We start from the raw sequence: 23,659 nt of genomic DNA, 5'->3' as shown, positions 1-23,659 counted from the left end.
TGCTGGCCCACAACAAATGCTTTTGAATAGAAGTGAAATGAACTGAATATATATTATATCACAAGAGCTTTAGAATTTTTAAAAGAGCTAAATAAGATAAATGATTATTATAATTATTATTGTTAGCTGTGTGGTTCTGATAACTGATTAGAGAAATCCTTCTGGCTATATAAAGATTATAGAAAAAAAATTACATCAGGAACCATGGACTTTAAAAGAGAAACATCCTTATGTAGTGCCAAGAGCCCTGGTTCAAGGTTCAGGAGGTTTTGTAGTCTCCGCTCTACCCCTAAGTAGCTAAATTTTAATGCCATCTTCAGTTGCTCTTTTAGCCAGTTCTAGGAACTGAACTTCAGTTTCCTCATCTGTAGGGTTGGTCTTTAAGGTCCTAAATAGATCTAAAGATCTTATGTTTCCCAAGCCAGGTTTCGTTCTGTTTTTTTTCTTTGTTTGTTTTGTTATGTTGTTTTAATATAGAGGGGAAAGTATTTCACGGAGCACAGGGTTGCCTTTATCAGATGTTTTCCTCTCCTAGAGTTTTTCTTCGTGCTATAAATCAGTTTGCTGAAGTTCTCACGAGATTCTTCATGGATCAAGCAAGATTTGAGCTTCAGGTGAGCATGTGATTCACCTTGGAGTTCCTTGAGCTCTCAGGCATAGCTTTTAAAAGAGCTCTTTCAATCAAAAACATCACCTTAGAGTTCATCATTTTCACATGAAAAAGTATGCATTTCTTTTTCTCAATTCCTAGAGCATATATTCCTGTCACTCTGTCCTCCAAACACAATAAAAGTTTTTTTTTCTTTCTATAACAATAATACATGTTAGTAGTGGACAATATAGATTAGCAAAAAGAAGAAATTTAAATGACAAATAATCCTACTTTCCGCTGTTAACATTGTGTATAGCTCCTTTACATATATATAGAAATACACATACTCTTGTATACTTCTGGATAGGCATACACAGATACTCTTGCCTACAGATGGGTTAGGTTCTGAGAAGCAGTTCATATGCACATTTGTGTCAGAATCCAAACTGAAAGCAAAAATGTGAGACCACTGACTCCATCTTCATTCAATGAATAACTAGAATATTTATATCTCTGGGGCACTATTATAGGCCCTGCTAAAGACAGATAGGGTATCTGCTTAATGGAGCATATATTCCAGAGTACATTTTGTAGGAGCTGTATTTTTGCTGTGTCATGTACTGTGTCATGTTGGTATCTGTGGGAATTTTAAAAGTGGAGGGTCATGAACAGAGGGGACCAAACAGAATACATTTGCTCAGTTCTTTGATAATATATTAATCTATTTTATTATTTACTTTTTCAATGATCCCTTCAATGATATTAAATATTTTCACAATATTTTTTATAATCTGTCATTTAAAATTTGGTTCATTGTGTTATGCATTCCTATATTACTTCTTTAATTTTTAGTCTAGTCAACATACATGCAACCTACAATTTCCCCTTTTAACCACATTCACATATTAAATTCTGTTAATTATATTCACAATAGTGTGCTGCAGTCACCACCATCATACCAAAACCTTACAACCAACCCTTTTAGAAATTCTGTATAATTTGAGAATTAACTCTTCACAGTATTTTTAATGATTGAATACAGTCCATTATATGTCTGGCCCATGATTTATTTAACCAGAGTCTTCTTAAGAACTTTTAGATTGTTTTATTTTCTGTGACATTGAATAATGTAACTTGGTGATGACCTTCATGTTTTAAATACTTTTTAAAGACCCATGATTATTTCGTTAGGGCAAAATACTAAAACTATCTACTAGTTCAAAAGTTTGCCAGAATTTTAAGGCTCAATTCATATTGCCAAACTATCCACCGTAAAGTCTGTTCCAGTGTACACTCTTGCCAGAAGCTTTCCTTTATCCCGGGAGTAAAGATAAATGTAATAGTTTGGATGTGACTCTTACTACATCTTAATATTAATCTTAAGACCCCAACTTTTCAAAACTTAATAATTGAAACACCAGAAAGAAAAAGAAGTCCTGTAGATTTTATTTTCATTAATCCTTGACTAGTGTCTTTCTACTATGTGGGACTGTTTTACTCAACCCATGTTAATGTCATTTTCCATTTCTTCTCACCCACACAATTAATTTTGAACAGCTCTGGAACAATTACTTCCATTTGGCAGTAGCATTTCTTACCCATGAGTCCCTTCAGCTTGAAACCTTCTCACAGGCCAAGCGCAACAAAATTGTAAAAAAGTAAGTGTCTTCTTAAACTTGTTTAAGATTGGGAATGTGATTCTTTGATTTGTATATGCAGCAGTGTTTTTGGTATCACAGACATGACTGTTCAGTGACTGCCCATGCAGTCAGTGAAGTAGGGCTTAAAATAATCCTTGAGGAGACTTCAGTTGCCCCAGGGTCTCATTTCTTTTCCTCAACCCCTATTCATTTTCCTATCCATCATCCTACTCTTTATCAAGAGTCTGTACCTGGAGAGGCACTTGGGCTGGCCAGCATGCCAGCCCCCAGGGATGGCTTACCGTCTGCTGGCAGCTTGTCCAAATTGCAGGCATAGTGGCCTTTTTCCTACTCTTGCTTCACAAAGCAGACTTTGTAGACATTTTTTGATGATTTTCCTCCCTGTACCAGGAAATTTTCCTACCTCAGACACACTTCATCTCTGCTTATACACTATGTGTGTATCTGTGCTGTATACATAAAAAGAGTAAGTTTTTTTCATCCTCAAAAGCCAGTTTTCACCCCTTCAAATATCAGCAGCACTGAGAACGCTCTTCCTGATGGGCCTTTTTTGAAGAACACACTGGTCTGGCTGTATATTACCCTAGTCTAAGTATATAAAGTCAGTATGTTTGTTATAAATCGGATATATTACTATACCACACCTCCTTATTTCTTTTCCTTAGTTTTTGTTAGTTTTGTTTTGTTATTTGCTTAAAAGTAATGTGTTTCTCACTCTTCACCTATTGATAAATTTGTTAATTTTCTCTGACCTTTTTTTTTTTTTTTTTTTGAGGTAGTGGGGATGGGTTTGAATTTGGGACCTCATATGTAGGAAACCAGTGCTTAACTACTGAACCTCTTCAGTTTCCCTGAGGTGTTTTTTTTTTTCTCGTTTGTTTGCTTGTTGTTTGTTTTTACGAGGTACCAGGAACTGAACCTGGGACCTCCCTTGTGGGAAGCAGGAGCTCGTCTGCTTGAGGTGCATCCACTACCCTCAGTGACTTTTTCAAATTTGCATTTGCCCTCTTCATTTCTATTAAAGCCTTTCCTCTGTGTACCTTGCTTCTCTTTGGGGACTTGTTTAGGTATTGACCTCCTCTCTTACTGTGACCCTGCCTCAAAAAGCATGCAGTCATCTGTAAGTCATGAGTGTGAGCTAGAAGAACACAGGCTTTTTCCATTCCCCGCTTTGTCTTTGTAATATGTACTTGTTTCCATTGCAAATCTTTTTCTTGGCTTTTGATCTTTTTCCTAGATACGGGGACATGAGAAAGGAAATTGGCTTTCGAATCCGGGACATGTGGTATAACCTGGGTGAGTGTATACTTTTAATAGACCCAGCTACAACTCCCGTGATAAACAGCCCATGAGGAATTCTTTTTTTTTTTTCTTTTTAAATGAAAATAATGCAGTATTTATTCGTCTATATATCTGGAGGTGAAAATAAATACTTGTAAAAATTGATTTGTAGGTTTCACACCCTCCTCTCAACTGGGAATTTGCAGTAAATAGTCTCCTATTATGGTACCCACATTTTATTAGAATAGAGCAAATTAAGTCACATGCTTGTGAGCTGAGTTGATTAACACACATGAACTTTTTCTTTTCTTATGGACCTTGTGGAGGAGATTGAAATGCTTTGCAGTGAAGTTATTTTTTAATATCCTCATTTGCTTTCATTTTAGGTCCCCACAAAATCAAATTCATTCCCTCGATGGTGGGTCCTATTCTCGAGGTCACTCTGACTCCTGAAGTTGAGCTCCGGAAAGCCACAATCCCCATTTTCTTTGATATGATGCAGTGTGAGTTCAATTTCAGTGGAAATGGCAATTTTCATATGGTAAGGAATTGCAGACCCTATAATCTGATTAATGCAGATCTGGTCAGCTCTTACTTATTTGCTTTTTAGTATAAAAAAACAGTACCTTGAATAATACAAATCAAAAGGTGACCACTTTGCATTTCATTTTTAAAACAATTAAAGATATAATCAGATATTCCAGCCCAGAGGCTGAAGTGATCTTTTTTTCTGCATGTTTTTCCTAAAGCAGCACTTGGTCTCCAGATCATTAAGAGCTGATTTTGTGCATTTTAATCCCATCTGTCCCAGTATAGCTGACAGAATAACGCAATTGGCTGAGGAAAAACCCTATTAGAGTATAGCTGAGAGAATGATGCAAATAGATTGAGGTCTAATCCATTACTCTCTACCTTTGCGAGCTCAGTTTGCCTGATAATGCCTTCTTCATGCCTCAGTTTCCTCATCTGTAAAGTACATTGCAATTGAAAGGAAGATTTTGCAGGTATGGAGCTCTGCAAATGCAACCTCATTGCGAAGACTTAGACAAGAACCTAAAATAAAATGGAAAATTAGTAGCATTAGGTTATTTTTATATGTCTAGTTGTATGAAAAACAAAACAGAAATATGTTTTGGATAACTTTTTTTATCTGCAAATGTAAATCAGAGACCAAAGTAACATAAGAAAGAGTGCTTTAGAACGTTCTGATAGCCTCAGTGCTCTATTATGAATGGTGATGATCTTTCCCTGTATTTGTTGGAAACAGTTTCACAATTCAGTAGAGGGATTTGGGTCAGATCTAGATATATTGGCCAGGTGTCTGTCATGTCCTCTTCTAAGGATACTGACATTCTTCTGTGAAATTCTTACTCTGCTTTCAGTTTGAGAATGAATTGATTACAAAGCTGGACCAAGAGGTAGAAGGGGGCAGAGGAGATGAGCAGTACAAAGTTCTTCTGGAAAAACTGTAAGTGTTTCAGAAACAAAACCTCAAGTTGATCACATCGTTTAGTAATGGAGAAAAAACAGGGCTTCTCCTGCATTTATTGAGAAATGTAGAGGTCTTGGAATCACTCAGGTCCTCACCACAAATGGTCCTCATTGGGGTTCTCAGAGTTGACTCCATGCACTGCTGACATTTATTTGTTTGTCTGATGTGAGTCAAATGTCCGTGTTTTCCTGGCCACCTGGCCCTAGAGAACAGAGCAGATGGAGCAGAGGAGAAGACGTACAGAGTAGTGGCATTTTGCCCAGTGTTTCGATTTCCTAACTTCAACAAAAGTGTTAACACCTCTAATTATGGCTTTGAAAGAACACTCTGAAGGAGAAGGGAAAAACATTTCAAGGTCTACTTTACATTTAAAAAAACCTTAACTGTCCTGTAAATGAACTCTAAGAACCAGCCAGGGTGGTCTTCTCATTGCCTGCTTCCCAAATTCTACATACTCAGCCCTTCATCTGTGCTCATATTCTCACTGCTACTCCCCACCTCACAGACGTTCAGCAGTCACCCTCTTGCCTTTTTTTCCCCGAAATGGCTCCCTCATCTCTCAGCTCATTGTCTGCTCATTGTGTCCACTCGTCGTCTTCTCATTGTGTCTGCTCGTCTTCTTTAGAGGCACCAGGAACTGAACCCAGGACCTCCCAGGTGGGATGCAGGTGCCCAACTGCTTGAGTCACATCCACTCTCCCTCTTGCCATCTTAATTTCACTTTGCCCAAATGAAGTAACATTACAGAGTAAATAAAAACACTTGGATGTTGGAGTAAGAGATTTGAGATTCAAATCCTGCTTTCTGCATGAACTAGGAGTTTGACTTGGGCAAGTGATTAACCTCTCTAATACCTCATTTTGTTCACCTGTAAAATGTATATTTGATATTATTGTGAGGAATAAACAAGATGATGCATTAACAGAGTGACTGTTAAAGAGTTCGTGCTTAACAAATGCTCCAGCTTTGGGGGTTATTACTGTGACTGCCTACGCATCCCCCTATTATTCAGGTTGTGACTGCTCTAGACTATTCATTCTCATATTATCTGAACTTTGGGAGAGCTAATCTGCTGTGTCACCTGGTGGCTACTTGCATGGACTCATGTTATTACTGGACAATTTAATATGAGTGCAGTGGAGTAGATGGTGCTTTCAGGCTGGGACTCCCAATTCGTTTTTCTGTTTTTAAAGATTTCCTAAGGAATCAACACACCGAATGCCTATAAATGGAATTGAGTTGATGAAGAGTCTATTTTAAAGAACCAGAAGTGTTACTTACCTTATTTTTAATGTTGATCAGACTTTTTGTTGATCTTTTTATCCTGTTTCCTCTTTGTCTGTTTGAGCTTTGTACCTCCTAATTTAATATTTTCACCATTATGATCTCATACAGGATTTAAATGGAGAGGCTATACCCATTTAAATACATAAACACAATTTTTTAAAATGACAAAGCACTGTTTTTATTGATTTATTTGTTTGTTTGTTTATTTACTTATTCTAAAACTGATCTGTTCCTTGAAGCTTCTATTTTGTTTTGTTTGTTCTTCCTGGATTACAAACTCCAAAAAATAAGAACAAACAAATACCCGGTCCTCAAAAATAATTTTAGGGTCTGTACCCAATTCTTTATTTTTCTTTCTTTTTTTTTCTCTTACTTTTACACAAGTTTTCTTCTAATCATCTTTATAAGAATATGCAGAGTTTTGCTCTGTGTGGGTCTGAAGGGAGAGGATTCAGACCAAAAGTTTAATCATAGTCTACTTATTTATATTTCTGCATTTGTATATCTTAAAATAACGCTTTTATCTGAAGTACATACCCATGTGTAAGGATGTGTACTCTGGTTTTTTCTGACCTAGGTGTCATCTAATATTTTCTGGAATGCCCACCATATGCCCAGACCTTATATGTTCCATGCCTTAGGAAGAATAAAGATGTAAAATATATGCTTTCTTACAGCCTGACTAGATAGAATTGTCAGATAGCATACACAAACATTTTGGGTATGGGTTCTCCTATGTATGGTATTGACTGAAAAAGACAAAAATATAAACAGGAATTCAAGAAAGGGAATTGTGGGTTGAGATTTTAGGTGCTGATGAAACTCGTGCTAAGCCTTAAAGAAAATATAGACTGTGAGTAGGAAGTTCTAGCATATAATGGCACTGGGACAGGACTGTGTTACTGGAAGGGAGCCTGTCAGCCCCCTGACATGCTGTGGTGTCTCATTTGGCGCCACCTGCTGCTAGGATCTTAGAGCTTATAAATGGCGGTGGAATGACAGTGTGGAACATGGGATTTTGACTCTACCTCCATTCCCCCAGGCTTCTGGAACACTGCCGGAAACATAAGTACCTCTCCAGCTCCGGAGAGGTATTCGTCCTCCTGGTCAGCAGCCTCTTAGAGAACTTGCTGGACTACAGAACCATCGTCATGCATGATGAGAGCAAAGAAAACCGCATGAGCTGTACAGTTAATGTGCTGGTACGTGCCAGGCCCCCAGGATGGTGGGAAGACGCCACTGGCCGCCCCCGAGCCCCATAGCTCAGCTCGAGGTAGATCCTACAGACACAAAGGTCCCCTGGGTCACCTTTATGGATGCTGCGTCCTGTGGGGTCTAATTGGAACAGCAGGCTGTGCTGTGGATCCGCGGGTACCAGCTGCCACAGACCTGGAAGGTAAAGTAGGAAACAGGGATGGAAAATGCAGTGTAAATTCATGACTCACCTGTCTTTCTGAGAGAAACTTGTTTCTGGTTTATTTGTATGGTGTCGGTTTTATTGTTTAAAATTACTGGACACAAACAAATCTGGGTCAGAAATACTATACCATGGATAGAGAGGGCTAGTGGATAAAATCCTCACTGCGGTAAAACTCTTTGGTCTTGCCCTTCCTGAGGTCAATGTTAACCAGGACCATAGACCTCAGAGGAGTAGGTTGCATGCATTCCTCAGCTTCATATAAACTAAGGAACTGCAACTTCATGCTCAGTGAATGGTGTTTTTGGTGACTTGAGCATGAGCTGGATCTCTGTTCCCCTTAGGAGGTTTCCCTCACATTTTTCAAAAGCATGGTCCTAGAGAAATTCTTCAACTTGTTTTCTTTATTACCTGTCTCTTTTCCTTTCTCGGGGGGATATTTGTTAAAGGGAAATAATAAACTCTTTGAGAAAATGACACTGTTGAGAAACGAAAGTAACAGTTTGGCCATTTTTTATGGCAAGCACATAATCAATTACCCTTGATTTACATTAGTACTTTGTGACCTTTTCATAGAATTTTTATAAAGAAAAGAAGAGAGAGGACATATACATAAGGTGAGATGAATTTCTTTTTTTTTTGGTTTATGTAATGGCTTTATTATTTATTTCTCCAATAAGCAGTGAACAAATCCTAAGCCCCAATGCCATGCTTATTGCTTTGAGAGATACCATGAAGTGTGAGATATGCTAAAAGGGTGAACTCTTTAGGTGGATACACAAATAATTATCATAAGAGGGAGCACATAAGTAGGGTCATGTCCAGACTCAAGGGAGAGACAGAAGATTTATGGCCAGGTATTTTAGTTTGTCAGAGCTGCTATGACAAATAGCCACAGAATTTATTGGTTCACAGTTTGGAGACTGGGAGTCCAAAAATCAAGATGTTGGCAAGGCTGTGCTGTCTGCCAGGGGTGTTAACATTCTGCTGATGGCAGTCCACCATCACATGTCTACATGGCGGTGACATTAGCTTTGTCCTGTGGATTTATGTAACTTCTGGTTTTCTGACTGCCTCTGAATTTTCATCCTGATTCAATTTGGCCACACCTACATAGAATCTTCAAAGATCCTGTTCACAAATGAATCCACTCCCTGACTTACCTTCAGTTATTCAGATGCTTTTTACAAATGGAGTCATACCCACAAGAGTACAGATTTGGGCTTGAGCACATCTTTTGTGGGGTACATGATTCAGTCCCCAATACTAGGGTAATCAGGAAAGGCCGTGTATGAAAATTACCCTATTCTCAAGGGTCTTAGCCTGGGCTCTGCGAATCTGAACATGAAGCAAACTTGTACATAAGCCATATACATTTTCTTGAGGGAGAGATTCCTTAGCTTTCATTAGTTACCCTAAGGAATTGATGACCTAAGGTAAATTAAATAGCACTGCCTTGAAGAATAAAAAGTGGGAACAGATAGAGTAGGGAATACAGAGGCAGGAAGCAGCACAATGCTTTTAAGGAATAAAAAGTAACATATTCCCTTGCCTAAGAGAAAGTATGTATTCTTGTAGAGGAATAGGAGGAGAAACGACTAGGAAGCAGTCTGGACCATTGTTGTGGAATGAGCTGAGTGCTAGATCAGACTCCCAAGGAAATAAATGCCTCCTTTCTTCCCTTCTTACCAGATATTTGTACAAGCTTCGGGATTTGCATCGAGACTGTGAGAACTACACGGAAGCTGCTTACACACTTCTCTTACACGCTGAGCTTCTGCAGGTAAGTGGGTCAAGAAGATTTCAAAAGGGTGTCAACTGTTCAGTCCTTTGGTACTAAATTCAGTACACTTCATAATCCTTATTCAAGGGCGATCATTTCATCAAGGAATATTTTCATACCTCCGAGATAGGCAAAGCTGGTTTTCAGATCAAGGTTGGAAAAATATCAGTTATGTGTTTAAAAATCCTTAGGAAACAAGCACAACTCGAAGGCCTCTAGTAGTCTGCACACCAACTGAAGGACTAAAATTAGAGATTAATATATGTAGAAAAATCTGTAAAACTGCAGAGAAATAAGTTATTAATGAATGTAGCCCCAAAGGAGTACTTTCCTATTTATAATCTCTCCCGAAGTTGAGTGATCTTGTCCCATAGCCATAACTATGTCTGTACAGCTTGTCTTTCTGCCCATCTGTCAGAATAGCACCATCTTCTACCAAGTTTCTTAGGAAAACACCTTGGAGTCATCTTTGCTATCGCTTTTTCATTCGTTCCCCACCTACTCCACGAGCAAGAATTGTGGACTCTCTACCCAAAACCTGTCTTTAATCTACATACTTGTTTTACCATTGCTGCCACCTGGTTCAAGTGGCCATCATATCTTGCCTTGACCACTACATCAGTCTCCTTTTAGACCTCCTAAGCCCATTTATTGTATTTCAAAATTTAATTTTTATTTCATACTGAAATAATACATGTAAATCTTTCTAAGACTTGTAATTAAAAATAGAGTCCCTTGTCTCACCACTTCCCATTGTGTTATTGGAACCTTCAGTACCATCGTAGCCATCTTGGTTGGTGACCTCGTCTTATTCCTGACTTTGGTGGGAACACCTCTAGTGTCTCCCCCTAGGTGTGTCACTTGTTTTAGAGTTGGCATGTGTATATATAATTTTTGTGTTTAATAAATAAAATAAAATAAAAATAAAAAAAAATAAAATAAAATATGCATGACTGAAAGATATATAGACATTCCCTTGATTTCTTTTTGGCTGAATATCTGCTGCATTAATGTATCTCTTTTGTTGCTTTTTTTTTTTTAGTGGTCTGACAAGCCCTGTGTACCCCATTTACTCCAGAGGGATAGTTACTATGTTTATACCCAGCAAGAGCTTAAGGAGAAGCTGTATCAAGAAATCATATCATATTTTGACAAAGGCAAAGTAAGTGTTGGGCTGTTTGGTTTTGTCCTGGGGGAAAGAGGAAAAGGACTTATGGTTAATTCTTGATTGTTCCTTTGTGTATCTTTGAATTCTGATGTTTTTGAGGAGAGAGAAAATAAATGTATAAATTAAGTCACGATGGCCATAAAAATCAGTTACCTTGAGGACACTTAGCCCAGTGGAAAAGAGAATGGGCAGCCCCAAGCCCCACCTCTCTGATCATAATTTTACCTTTTATATATTTCTGGGGGAAAGAAGTGGATACCATCATCTTCTGTACATCTTCAAGAGACTGTTAACTAACACCTCTGTATGTTTGTAATAATTTTTATGCTTAGTAAATAAAATACAATATGGGTGAGTCAAAGACATATAGAAATTTTCCCTGATTTCTTTTTGTGAATATTTTTGCATTCCTGTATCTGATGCACTTCCCATACCTGAGTCATAGTGTTGTAGAATTTGAGAGAAGTTCAATTATTCGAGTATAGAGAGGCCAGGACTCAGGAATGATTTTGAGAAGGAAAAATGGTTTATTGACGGCCGGCCGGACTCGGGAACTTTCTGTTTTAATCCCAAGCCCCGAACAAGATTTTTTAGTTCCTTTTATACAGAGAGGAAAGGCCAAATGGTTTTTTTGTTTCAGTTTTCAATAGGTTTGAATTAGCATATATTTCCACATTTTAGGTAAGCTTTTAGCATGGACCTCAGGCATTCAATGATAAGCTTTTAGCATATTTGGTTTGCATTTCCCCTGAATACTTAAAATTTATAGACCTTGCGTTGTTAAACTGTTTCCTGCTCACCAAGGGCAGGACTGCAACCTTTTATCATCCCACACCCACAAGTCACAGATAGTTTAGGTTATCTCTGAAGAGACAAAGAGCCTGCCACCCATAGCCCACATTATTTCCCCCCTTTGCCAAAGTTTAACTTGCTAAGCTTTGGCATAATTATTGTTGGAGCTATGAGGTGGATGGGTGTTTGTTGTTTTGATTGATTATTTATCAATCTTTAGTGTAGCATTCAGGACTGTTTTTAAAAGTTTAGAAGTTTTTATTTTGGACAGCAGAATCCTGGGGCGGGGGCCTCCTGCAGTTATTCTGCGGCCACCGGCGCTCACATGGATTTCCAGTTAGGTTCCAGATCCATCTATTAATTTTATTTTACCCTTGAAGAGTTTACACTTTTAATTTAAAAGGGGTGCTGAAGGGAGACGGATCTCTTTCCTGTAACTGCTTCCTGCTGGCCATGGGCTGTAGTCATTGCCTAATAAGGTGTAAAACTTTTCATTTATTCTAACTGGAGGAAGATGGATCTGGCATTCTGTACGAAGTTGGATGAAGTTTTTATACGGTTAATAAGATGTTCACTCTGAAAGAAACAAACTTAATTAAAAATTTGGAATACCTGTTTTTAAAAGAGGACATTGGATTACAGAGGTAGACAAGGTTAGGTGCCTATAAAGATGGCACTCCTTCTTAAAAGCTGGTGGGAACAACATATATATTCTTTTTTAAGTTATTCATCTTTAGAGAGAAATTGCAACAGACACTTAGCTTTGTCTGAAGATACATTCCAAGCTGTTCAATGATTGGCACTCATTTGCTCTGTCAGATGCTCCTGGTGAACTGGCACTCCTTGGGCAACTGGCTTCACTCAGGATTAGAACACGAAGTTGGAAATTCTCTTAGTTTTCACCTGTGGGAGTGATCAGAACTACAGAATAAAGGTTTTTTTACACTTTGGTTTTAATTGTACAATTTCTAGCAATTTTGACTTGTTCAATAGGTGACTCACCATCAGCAAGCAAGCCTCACCTTTGCTACACAGCAGAGTACAGTAGAATATAAAAGTTGACTGAGACTGGCTGAGACTGCCACTTTATTCTATAGACATGTTTATTAACTGTTTAGAAAATGATTTTACCAGGAATTTAACATGTTTAATATACTTCTGCACTTGATCCAAATAGAAAAGATAATGTTATAATTATTAGGCATATATTTAGTACAGGATAAAAGTACAGCACTTAATATTAACTAATGTATTACTTAATGCATAAGGATTCAGAGTTGCAATTATTAGTGTTGAGTTTCAGGTTTGTAATACTTTACATGTTATTTCTCTATGAGAGCAGGCCATAATGCCAATTGTGTTTAAGTTTTACTTACAGTATCCTGGTATCATGGCTCCACTTAGCATGTTCTTCAACGCAGTGAGCAAGTTGCAGCATCCTTGATTTTAGAGAGATTTTTCAGTATTCTACTAGCCTGGTGCATAGTGCTTTCTGACACTATGGAATAGTGCCAGTTTGGAGGTGATATCCATTGTACACTTGGCTGTACCGAGTCATTATTGGCTGCTGCAGGAGCTTGAAACTGCAACGTAGTTTCCATCGACTTCAGGAGCAGAACTAGAGGCTGATATAGCAAATATTTTTAATTGAGGGGTCAGTGACTAGCCTAGTCAATAACTCACATGGAGAGGCAAAATGCAGTGTATACAAGGCTTGGTTTGAATGCTAATGTTAAAGTTTATTCTTTGTTTTTATATATATATATTTTAAACAATTTAATGCAACATATCATATATTAAATGACTGTTTACTTATACAATTTTACCATGAAGATAACAGTAGGTACTTTACTTTAGTAATAGAGGAAAAAAATTATTTTCCATTGTTAAAATGAAAACAGAATATTTCCAATAGAATTAAGATAACTTTTTATTACCATTTACTTAAATGTGTACTTTGCAGTGGCCTTTAGACAGGTTTTATTATTACGAAGTTATTTCTGCTACTAATACCAATCTAAGTTCTTTAGTTAACAATGACTTCTAGAACTATTTAAACATTTTTAGTTTGGAAGATGTTTTACAAACTCTTTATAATTGACTATAACCACATTGACTAGCCACTTCATGTTTAAATAAACTTATTAAATTACAATTACCAATGAAAGAAATTTACTCTATTTATTTAAGAGAGCATATCTACAATCTTTTTCCTTTAGCCTAATTTCACCAATGTGAACTTACAATTTTCCTTACTCTAAAGATTTCGTACATATGTTAATTTAGTTTATAAATTAACTAGGGGAGATTACACTCAAGTTAAATAAAATTGAAACCATAATAGTTTATGCAAGGAATGTTCTCTTTTTTCCTTACAGGAAGCTAAAAACTTCTTTTTTTTGTTTTAAGTTATGAAAATGAATAATTTAAAAGCATACTGACTACCAGGTTTTAAAACACATTACACAATTACCTAATTTGTTTAATCATAACCCAGGAAAGATCTCTCCAGAGTTTTTATGGACTTTACTTACTGAAATTTGTTAATAGAGCCACTAATTACCTTTATTTTGTTGGAAAGAAATCTTCTGGAAGTAAATAAGGCTCACCAGATTGTGGAGAAGAAAAGAATTTATTCTCAATCTTGCAAGAAGGGGCACAGAGCCAGATATGGCTGGTGCCCCGAACAAAGAAAAACGACACAATTTATACCCCTAAAGCCTAGCACGCAAGCTCTTCCTCTGTTTTGCCATAGATTGGATACTTCAGAAGTTACAGCTTATTTGAGATTTAACTTTCCCACGCAAAAGTTTGTGATTTAACTGCTTCCTCTCTCACATTCTAACCATTTTAGTTTTTACTTGTTCCCCTTTGTTAAATAAGGAATAGAATTTAGTGCTGAAATGGCACTGACTTAGCTCCTTCTTGGGCATCCTTCTACTGCCCATAGGACTGGCCTAAACTGATCTTCTCCACTGCTGTCCAACCCGGGAGTGGGAGACTGAGACAGCAGGCCGCCAGGTTACACCAATCATCATTTTTTTTCTTATGTGAAAATTAACCTAATCTTTGTTTTTTTACATTTTATGGCTGACAAAAGGTTTAAACTGGGAAATTACAGGGTAAACTGATTCTTAATTCCCTAGCCTAGTAGATAGGTTTAATCTGCCACACCTAGTCTTGCTTTTAAAGCTCTTGCAAAGAGGAGGCCCATTCCCAATTGTTTCCATAATCAGATTTCTATGACTCTTTCATCCTGTTTAATTTGGGCTTTAAGAATATTTATTTACATATATAACTGCATATTTAATTAACAATTTGAATAGAGCTCTTTTAAGAATTTTCATTTGTTAATTTGATATTATTATCCTGATGTATGAAGACATACACTGAGCAAATGGGCAGACACAAAGAGTTAGACACAGAAACACAACTCATTGATGTTACTTGTAATTTGCATTATTTTATATACTGTTTAGCTTAATTTGGGGTCCCAAAATATATTTTACTTATAACTGCATATTTAACCTCAACAATTTGAGCAAATAGGCAGACATGAATAGTTTGACACAAAAACATAACTTTAGTTACTTTAAACTTCTAATTTTTACAAAACAAGTGTGACTGCAAAACATTTTAAATACTCTTGAAACTTTTTTTAATTTGCACTGACGCAGTTTTATACTATGACTATGCAGTTTTACACAAGAATTTTCTTTCTTAATTAATGGATTGTAACCAAAATGTTCTCAATGCTTTAGCACTATTTTTTTGTTTCAGAACTTTATATTTTACTTTGAATTTAGCAGAATTTTGGATAAGCAACAAGACTAATTTTATATATATTTACTGAGGCTATTTGAAGCCTCAGGGAGACAGACTGCTTTCTCTCATGCATTGCCACTCTTAGGAACACTGACTGTCAAGGCAGGAGCCTTCTCCCCCTCCACCCCCCTTTTTGATTTTGGAGATAATAAAACTTCTGTGGTCATTTAACCTTATTCTATTAGGCAGCAATTTATTTAGTTTACCCTTGAATTCATGAGAGAAAGGGTTACTAAATACCAGGACAGGAGACAGTAGTGTCCTAGCTCTTTTCTGGCCTGTAGGGGCAGAAGCTATTATGAAATAACCATAGACAAAGGCAAGGGGGTGAGGTTAGGCTTGAAGTAACCATAAACTAAGGAAAGGTTAAGTTTAGAGTTTACACTTAAATAATAATTTCAGGCTAAATTCACCCAGCTATAATTTCAGTTATTATCTTTCCACTGTTTTATAATATAAATGCATTTATAAATGATTTTAACTCTTAGTTACAGTTTTTATTAATTTTTAAAAAACCTGTTAATTTTATAACACCTTTAAATACCTTTCATTCGACTTATAACATATTAAATGAACTTAACCATTACTTTAATTTTTCCTTTAAAGTAAAAGAATAAATCTCTTGCAGTTAGTTTGAAGTAAAAAGCTACTTTTCAGGATTTGATTTCTAGAACATAATGTTCTTTTAAAAGAGGTAAGACTCTTCTTCAAATACTGAGGAAATGAGGTTAAAGCACAAGAAGCTATTTTGATAAAAGATTCTTTGTATATTGATCTTATTCAATTTAATCATAAAAATTTTCCTTCTACAAACCTACACTTTCAGTATTCATTCAGATTTTGTCCCACACTCTACTCTTTTTAATAATCAATCCTTTTATCTTAGGACAAAATCATCTTCTGTTTCCTTAACAATAAAAACACATTCCACATATCCCACTTACTAAGTTACTAGGCAAACTTCTTACAACATCTAATTGTCATTAATACTAAACAAGCTTTTTAAAATAATGAACTTTTCTTCACTTTAAATACTTAGTAGCATGTAATACCAGAAACAGTTTCTTTGGAAGCAAGTTGGCAGGGGAGACTGGCTGTGAATAAATTTGTTATAAAATTACCTTTTATTATTATTATTATCATTATCAATTCAGTTTTTGTTTAATAATGACTTTCTGCAATTAGCCATTTAAATACCTTAATTTAAACAATGCTTTGTAAAACTTTTATAATTATTTATACCTTTAAGACAAATTTTACTTTCACAGAACACATTCTCTTACTTAAAGTTACTACAATACCTTCTAAGAACCTGGGCAGAATCCAAACTTATTTTGGCTTTGACACCCTATGGAGGAAACTTTACTGCATTTATTCTGATTCTGCTTTTCACCCCCTTCACTTCCCCCACTTCCAGGCAGTCGGGTGCACAACAATCAAACAGGAATGCGGCTTATGAATAGAAGGTGTGGACTCACTGGAAAGGGTCAAGCCGCTCCCCCCTTTCCAGCTTTCAGCCAAAATGGGCAGACAGAACCTATTCAAATTCGGCAACTCTCCAGGGGACCCAGCCACCCTGACTGGGGCAACCCCAATAAACTTGGGTGTGTGGTGCAGACACAGATACAGATGGCCTTCAAGACCCGGCAAAGGGGCAGACCAGAGACGACAGCAGAGCATGCACAAACATCCAGACTCCTCAGTTTTGCCCCATAATCCTTTCACCCCCTTGCCAACGACAAGGGAGGGCTCCAGCTCAGCTGTAATTGTGCTTTACATAAGGACACAACTCCAACACTAGCATTGAGCTGACACAGACAGAAGCACAAAGGTCACTAATCTGACCCACAAGTTTATATATATATTTTCACTATGGCTGCCCCTACAGCCATCACAAATCTCAGAACACTTAACATTTGGTATAAAGTGAATTCATTCACAATTTAGCACCATAATAAAAGATTTCAGCCAGACTTTTTCCACTGTTTAAACTTTACACCCAGACCAAGCTCCACTAGAAAAGCCAATCCATTTTCCTGTAACCAAGTTTTTTTGTTTTTTTTTAAATCTAGACCAATTTCCAGGACGTTAGGACTTGAACCTATAAACAGCCGTTTTTATTAAAATCAAGCCTCCACTCCTTTAGTGGATATAAGACTAGTACCAGATTCTAACATGCAGTTAGACAAACCTAAAACACCAGGGCTTTTCCCCGATTTTTCTCCAGGACATTAGGACTCGAACCTATAAAGAGCCCTTCCTATTAAAATCAAGACTCCACTCCGTTAGTGGATATAAGACCAGTACCAGATTCTAACATGCAGTTAGACAAACCCAAAACACCAGGGCTTTTCCCCGGTTTTTCTCCTTTTCCCAAGCCTAGAGAGAACGGCTTCCCCCCAACTTTCTGGGGCTACTAGGGTTCTCTCAGGAGGTGATCAGCCTCCCCTTCCTAGCAATTAAAGCTAGGGCCTTCCAGACTGTGCTCACTCGGGGAGTCTTACCTTCTTCCATGTTCGGAGTTCTTTTTCGTTCTCAGAATCTTTCTCTTCAGACCTTCCATTGCCCTCGATTTTTGTCAGGAAGACTCTGGTGGAGCCCACATCTTTTCTGGATTAAATTTAATCCAGGGGCGCCCAGATTTGGGGTTCACCTGAGTCCTCCCGGCTTCCTCGGGGATTTGGAAGGGGCAGCAAAATGCTACCATCTCTGGCCTTCATTTGTTGTCCCGGTGGAGTCGCCAAAAATGTTGTAGAATTTGAGAGAAGTTCAATTATTCGAGTATAGAGAGGCCAGGACTCAGGAATGATTTTGAGAAGGAAAAATGGTTTATTGATGGCCAGCCGGACTCGGGAACTTTCTGTTTCAATCCCGAGCCCTGAACAAGATTTTTTTAGTCCCTTTTATACAGAGAGGAAAGGCCAAATGGTTTTTTTGTTTCAGTTCTCAATAGGCTTGAATTAGCATATATTTCCACATTTTAGGTAAGCTTTTAGCATGGACCTCAGGCATTCAATGATAAGCTTTTAGCATATTTGGTTTGCATTTCCCCTGAATACTTAAAGTTTATAGACCTTGCATTGTTAAACTGTTTCCTGCTCACCAAGGGCAGGACTGCAACCTTTTATCATCCCACACCCACAAGTCACAGATAGTTTAGGTTATCTCTGAAGAGACAAAGAGCCTGCCACCCATAGCCCATATCAATAGCCTGACTTGAGATCATCATCATCTGTAGGTAACGAGCAAAATAATAAATGCCTACTGAGGCCAGTTGTTAAAAGATGGAAGAAAGCAAGAAGAAGAAGGAAGTTGTGGTGTATGTGGCTCACAGGAGAAAGCATGCCTGGTCAAAAGGCTTTTTAAATTTTAAATTTTAAAAAGGTGGAGGAGGGAGGATAGAATGAAAGAAAAACGAATACTCTTATCCAAACAAAACAGGTCCCAGGTTAGACCAGTTTCAGATTTCTGGTAGTTCTTATGGGCTGCCCCTTCCAGCCACTGTATATATTTCATCAGTAAAAATTGCTGGTTAAATTAAAAAACAAATAGACAAACCAAATAATCGGGTGCTAGCCTCTGTTTTGGATGACACTCAGAGATATTTTTCTCATTTAATTCTCCCTGTAACCCTATTAGATAGTTATTATTGTCCCAATTCTGCAGGTGAAGAATTTGAGGCTCAAAGAGCAAATAGGTTTGTTCAGATTTTTTTGTCTCTATACCCTTTGACACTCTTAAGTATTATTATGGACCCCAACAAGCTTTTGTTCATATAGGTTGTATCTATTGATGTTTATTTACTGTTTTAGAAATTAAGACGGAACAATTTTAAACATTTATTTAGTTATTTATTCTTTAAACATTAATGATAGACCCACCACCTGTTAACACAAATCACATGTTTTCCAAATAAATAAGTGATATGAATGGCATTCTTTTACATTTTTGCAAATCTTTTTAATGTCTGGCTTAATAGAAGACAATAGGATTTGCATATCCATCTTTATATTTAATCTTTTGCGATATTACATATTGTGTATCCTCTGAGTGGTGAGCACTCAGGTACCGACTCCTTGTTTCCCGTGGCGGCAGAGAGAGAGAGAACAACCAAAAGTAAAGGCACAAAAGGCAGCAGGCTTCCTCTTAAAGGGAGTGAGGGAGTGGGACTCAAACCCACGAAACCTCTCCCACTACCACCAAACCTTCACTACCTTAGCGAAGGTAAACCAAATGCTAACTCACAGTTAGCCAAAGCCAAACAGCTGGTTTCCCCTTTAAGGGAGTGAGGGAGTGGGACTCAAACCCACCAAGACCTCCACCACCTTAGTGAAGGTGAACCAAATGCTAACTTGCAGTTAGCTAAAAGAAAAAGAGTAATAAATAAAGGAACGAACTCACCCGCCAGGGGAAGGAGACAACCTGGTCCTCCTTCCTCGTGAGCCTTGGTTCCTTTGGCAGCTGGAAAGGGGCTCTGCCCCGGGGGACCCCCGAGTTCTCGGGAAGATCCCGAGCGGCCGCTGGAGTCAGGGATGTCTCGGTGCAGACAACCACTTCCACAGCTCACCTTGGAAGCATTCTCTGGTTATTATTTTTATTTATTTATTTAGTCCCTTCATGGTCGCCAATTTGTTAGACCTCAAAGCCAGGCCTTTATGAATAACCAGAGATGGCATGAAGAAAACTTCAACACGAGAGTTAGGCAAACTCACATTTATTATGTCTGCAGAGGTAAGGAGCCAAGGCCAGTCCAAAGTGACCCAGACCTGACTCCCTGTGCTGCAGTTTCACTCTAACTTAAATATCCAATTTACTACTTAGCATTTGCTTTGATTATGCATTAGTTTTTATACATATGGATGAACACACATAGCTGGTTATATAATTGTATGATTAGCATTTTCAGGAAATCACGCTTGCACATACATTGCATGATCAAGAAAGGGGCGGATAACTCCCCCCATGGGTGGGAATTTTACTATGTTAATTAAGCAAGTTGAAGTGAGGACCGCAAGGAGCTGCTTCTGCGCAGGTCTGGCCAACTGGTTGAAGCTGGTCTTGACTACCAAAAGCAGAATTTGGCCCAAAGAGAGGGTTGCATTTCATTACCTTCTGATTTACGTACAATTCTTTTCTTTGTATCCTAGCAGCAGTGAGAGAAAAAAGTTACTTTCAGGAATTCGGTCATCCTACATCCATCACATCTTCCACCACAGAATTCACTGTGTTACACAGTCTTAGGCCAGATGCTACATTTTCAGTAATAGCCATTTAAGAAACTTTTTATTAAATATCAAAATGAATAGAGGGCTCAATCTGGTTTTTGGAGTACACCCAATTTATGCTGGTCACAGACACCAAATATGTGCTTTAGGCTTTAACTTACACTTTCAAAAATGTTGTAAGACATTTCCTAAAACTCTTTTTCACAAACAGATAGTTTAGGTAGATCTAGGAAGTCAATGCCACAGTTCCCACAGTGCACAACAGTAGGGTTAGCCAGTCTCCCACCCCTCCCCCACCCTCAAGCAACCCGCTCCAAATATACACATGCACATATGCATACACACCAGAACCAGAGTTCCATGCCAGCTTCCTTTTCCCTCCAACAAAATATTTACTCCCTCAGGACCCAGGCTTTGGACCTAGTTCCTCTCCACTTTGACTTGTCTTCAGTGCTGTGCCCTTCAAACTCAATATTGCTTTGTTTTGGTACATATGTTCTTTGTGTTCTTTAGAGAGAATCACAGAAAGATACTCTTGGCAAAGCCGCCAAGATGTAGTAACTTTATGATGTCAGGAAAAAGATTTAGTTGATCCAGGGGATGAAGCAAGTCAGGATTATCCATGGAAACTCAGCCCCCCTGACTGCATACTCATTCCAAGTGACTCTCTGAAATGGCTTTGCAGCTGGATCAATGACTGCTTTGTTTAATCCTACTTTTCTTTTTCTGAAGATGTGGGAGAAGGCAATCAAACTGAGCAAAGAATTGGCTGAGAATTATGAGAGCAAAATATTTGACTACGAGGGCCTTGGGAATCTCTTGGTGAGTCTGGGTTAGTATATGGAGGTGGGGGTGGAGGGTGGAGTGTTAAGCTGCCAGCAGGGTTGCTAAAATTAGTATTCATGAAAATATTTTCTTAAATTTAAAAAGGTCAGTGGAAGCAGTGTTCTTTACAGTGGAAGAGTAAACCTTGTATGAAATAAAAGTGAAAAAAGATGTGAGCCAAAAGGTTTATCATCATTATTTCTCCAGATAATCCTTAATGAGGGCCCAGGACTGTGGACTAGAATTTCCAAAAAGGGGGTAGAAAATTGAGACTTAAAATTAAAGTAACTTGGTACAGCATATCATGGCCTTCTCTGCAGCCTTCTCTTCCTTTTTTCCTTCGGTGGCCCCTTCAGATTCCTGCCCTGTTTCCTATTTGACCTCTCACTGGCTCTGTCTTCCATTAATAGTCCATATTTCTTACATCTTCTATTCATCAAATGTGACTTGTTCTCTGGACCAAACCCTTGGGCCCTGCTATGTGAAAATGGCTCATCTTTTTTTTTTTTTTAAAGATTTATTTATTTATTTATCCTCCCCCCTGCCCCAGTTGTCTGCTCTCTGTGTCCATTCGCTGCACTCCTCTGTGACTGCTTCTATCATTATCAGCGGCACTGGGAATCTATGTTTCTTTTTGTTGCCTCATCTTGTTATGTCAGCTCTCCGTGTGTGCAGCGCCATTCCTGGGCAGGCTGCACTTCTTGCACACTGGACAACTCTCCTTACGGGGTGCACTCCCTGTGCTTGGGGCTCCCCTACAGGGGGGACACTCCTGCGTGGCACGGCATTCCTTGCGCACATCAGCACTGTGCATGGGCCAGCTCCACATGGGTCAAGGAGGCCTGGGATTGAACTGTGGACCTCCCATGTGGTAAACTGATGCCCTAACCTTTGGGCCAAGTCTGCTTCCCAAAACTGCTCGTCTTTGAGCCGTATTTTGTTTTAAGAGTCTCAATTGTCCACATCTTAATTCTTTATCCTTTCTGCTCCTCACACTGAATAATTTCAATTATCTTATCTTTAAGTTCATTGATTCTTTATTCTGCCACTTCCAATCTGCTATTAAACCTCTCTAGGGAGTTTTTTTTTTTGAGAGTTGATAATTATTTTTATTAAAACAAACGCATTAAAATAGAAATAGATGAATACTTCCATAACATGGTAAAATATACCTTTACATCAACGTGAGTCCGAAGTCAGCATAAAATTATTATTATTTTCAGGTGATATGAATTTTTACCTGAAAAAATCAAAGTCCATCATCTGAAAAATTATTAAACAATAAGAGAATGCAATTTAGTTAGAAATGTAATTGATACAAAGAAATCAATAGCCTTCATACACCCAAAACCTAGTTGAAACACAGAATAACAGAAAAGATGTCATCAACAAAGAAGATTAAGTACCAGGGAAAAAATTCACATGCCAAAATGCAAACTTTACACAACTATTGAAGGACACAAATCAGCATGATCTCAAATGAAAAACACAATATGTTCCAGGATGGGAAGATTCAATTTCATACTAATGATTATTTTCAATTAATTAATTTAGAAATGTAATATAATTCTAATAAAAATATTAATAGTTTTTAAAGTATATTTAAATTAGACAAGCTAAGTCTCGGATTCATTGGAAAGATTGACATTTTTCACAATGAAATAGAAAGAAATATCTTCATGGAGAAACACTCTACAAAGAGAAAATGTAAACGAAAAATTCAGGGGAAATTTCCAAGTGAAATTACTAAGAAGTAATTTTATTAATATACAAAGAGCTCCTACCAATAAATAAGCAAATCAATAACTGAGTAGAAAAATGGACACAGGAGATGAATGAACAGTTTAAAAAGAAGGAAAATACGAATAGTTTTCAAGCATTCTTCAACATCACTCCAATTTTTTTTTGTAAAACTTGCAAAATTATGATATGATACCATTTTTCACTAAGAAAACAGGCATACTCATAAGTTGCCAGTGTGAAGAGTATGAACAGTTACTACTTTTTGGATAGTAATTTGAAAATGCTTAGCTACAATTAAAGTGCCCCTGATGCCCTTTGATCTCGAAAACCCGCAGATCTACCAGCATCAGAGCAAAGTGACAGATGTACAAAGGTTTTAATAGCAGCACTGTTTTGAATAGTGAGAGATTAAATATTGCCTAAATATCTGCAGAAAAGGGACTGGTTAAATAATTTATGATATGGCTTGCATACCATTGTCTAAACATTGAGGTAGTTACAAGGAAAAGCTCTCTAAGATATGTTAAGAAAACTGGAAGAGAAAAAAGCAAAGCAAACCAGTGTGTAG

General features: G+C 37.6%; 1 protein-coding gene across 2 annotated transcripts in view; it reads left to right on the top strand.

Annotated features, from left to right (window-relative positions):
• DOCK5 (dedicator of cytokinesis 5) overlaps window positions 1-23,659 on the top strand; it is a 235,675-nt gene that overhangs the window by 169,339 nt on the left and 42,677 nt on the right. For both annotated transcript variants that reach the window (XM_004454243.4, XM_071211938.1), the window contains 10 exons: window positions 536-614; window positions 2,150-2,250; window positions 3,491-3,549; window positions 3,921-4,075; window positions 4,917-5,002; window positions 7,356-7,515; window positions 8,307-8,347; window positions 9,423-9,513; window positions 10,556-10,675; window positions 21,256-21,345. In XM_004454243.4, coding sequence (XP_004454300.2) covers window positions 536-614; window positions 2,150-2,250; window positions 3,491-3,549; window positions 3,921-4,075; window positions 4,917-5,002; window positions 7,356-7,515; window positions 8,307-8,347; window positions 9,423-9,513; window positions 10,556-10,675; window positions 21,256-21,345 — 982 coding nt within the window. The remainder of the gene's footprint in view (window positions 1-535; window positions 615-2,149; window positions 2,251-3,490; window positions 3,550-3,920; window positions 4,076-4,916; window positions 5,003-7,355; window positions 7,516-8,306; window positions 8,348-9,422; window positions 9,514-10,555; window positions 10,676-21,255; window positions 21,346-23,659) is intronic.

The sequence above is a fragment of the Dasypus novemcinctus genome, chromosome 25, assembly GCF_030445035.2.
Source record: "Dasypus novemcinctus isolate mDasNov1 chromosome 25, mDasNov1.1.hap2, whole genome shotgun sequence".
Lineage (NCBI taxonomy): Eukaryota > Metazoa > Chordata > Mammalia > Cingulata > Dasypodidae > Dasypus > Dasypus novemcinctus.
This window is presented reverse-complemented; position numbering and strand designations above follow the sequence as displayed.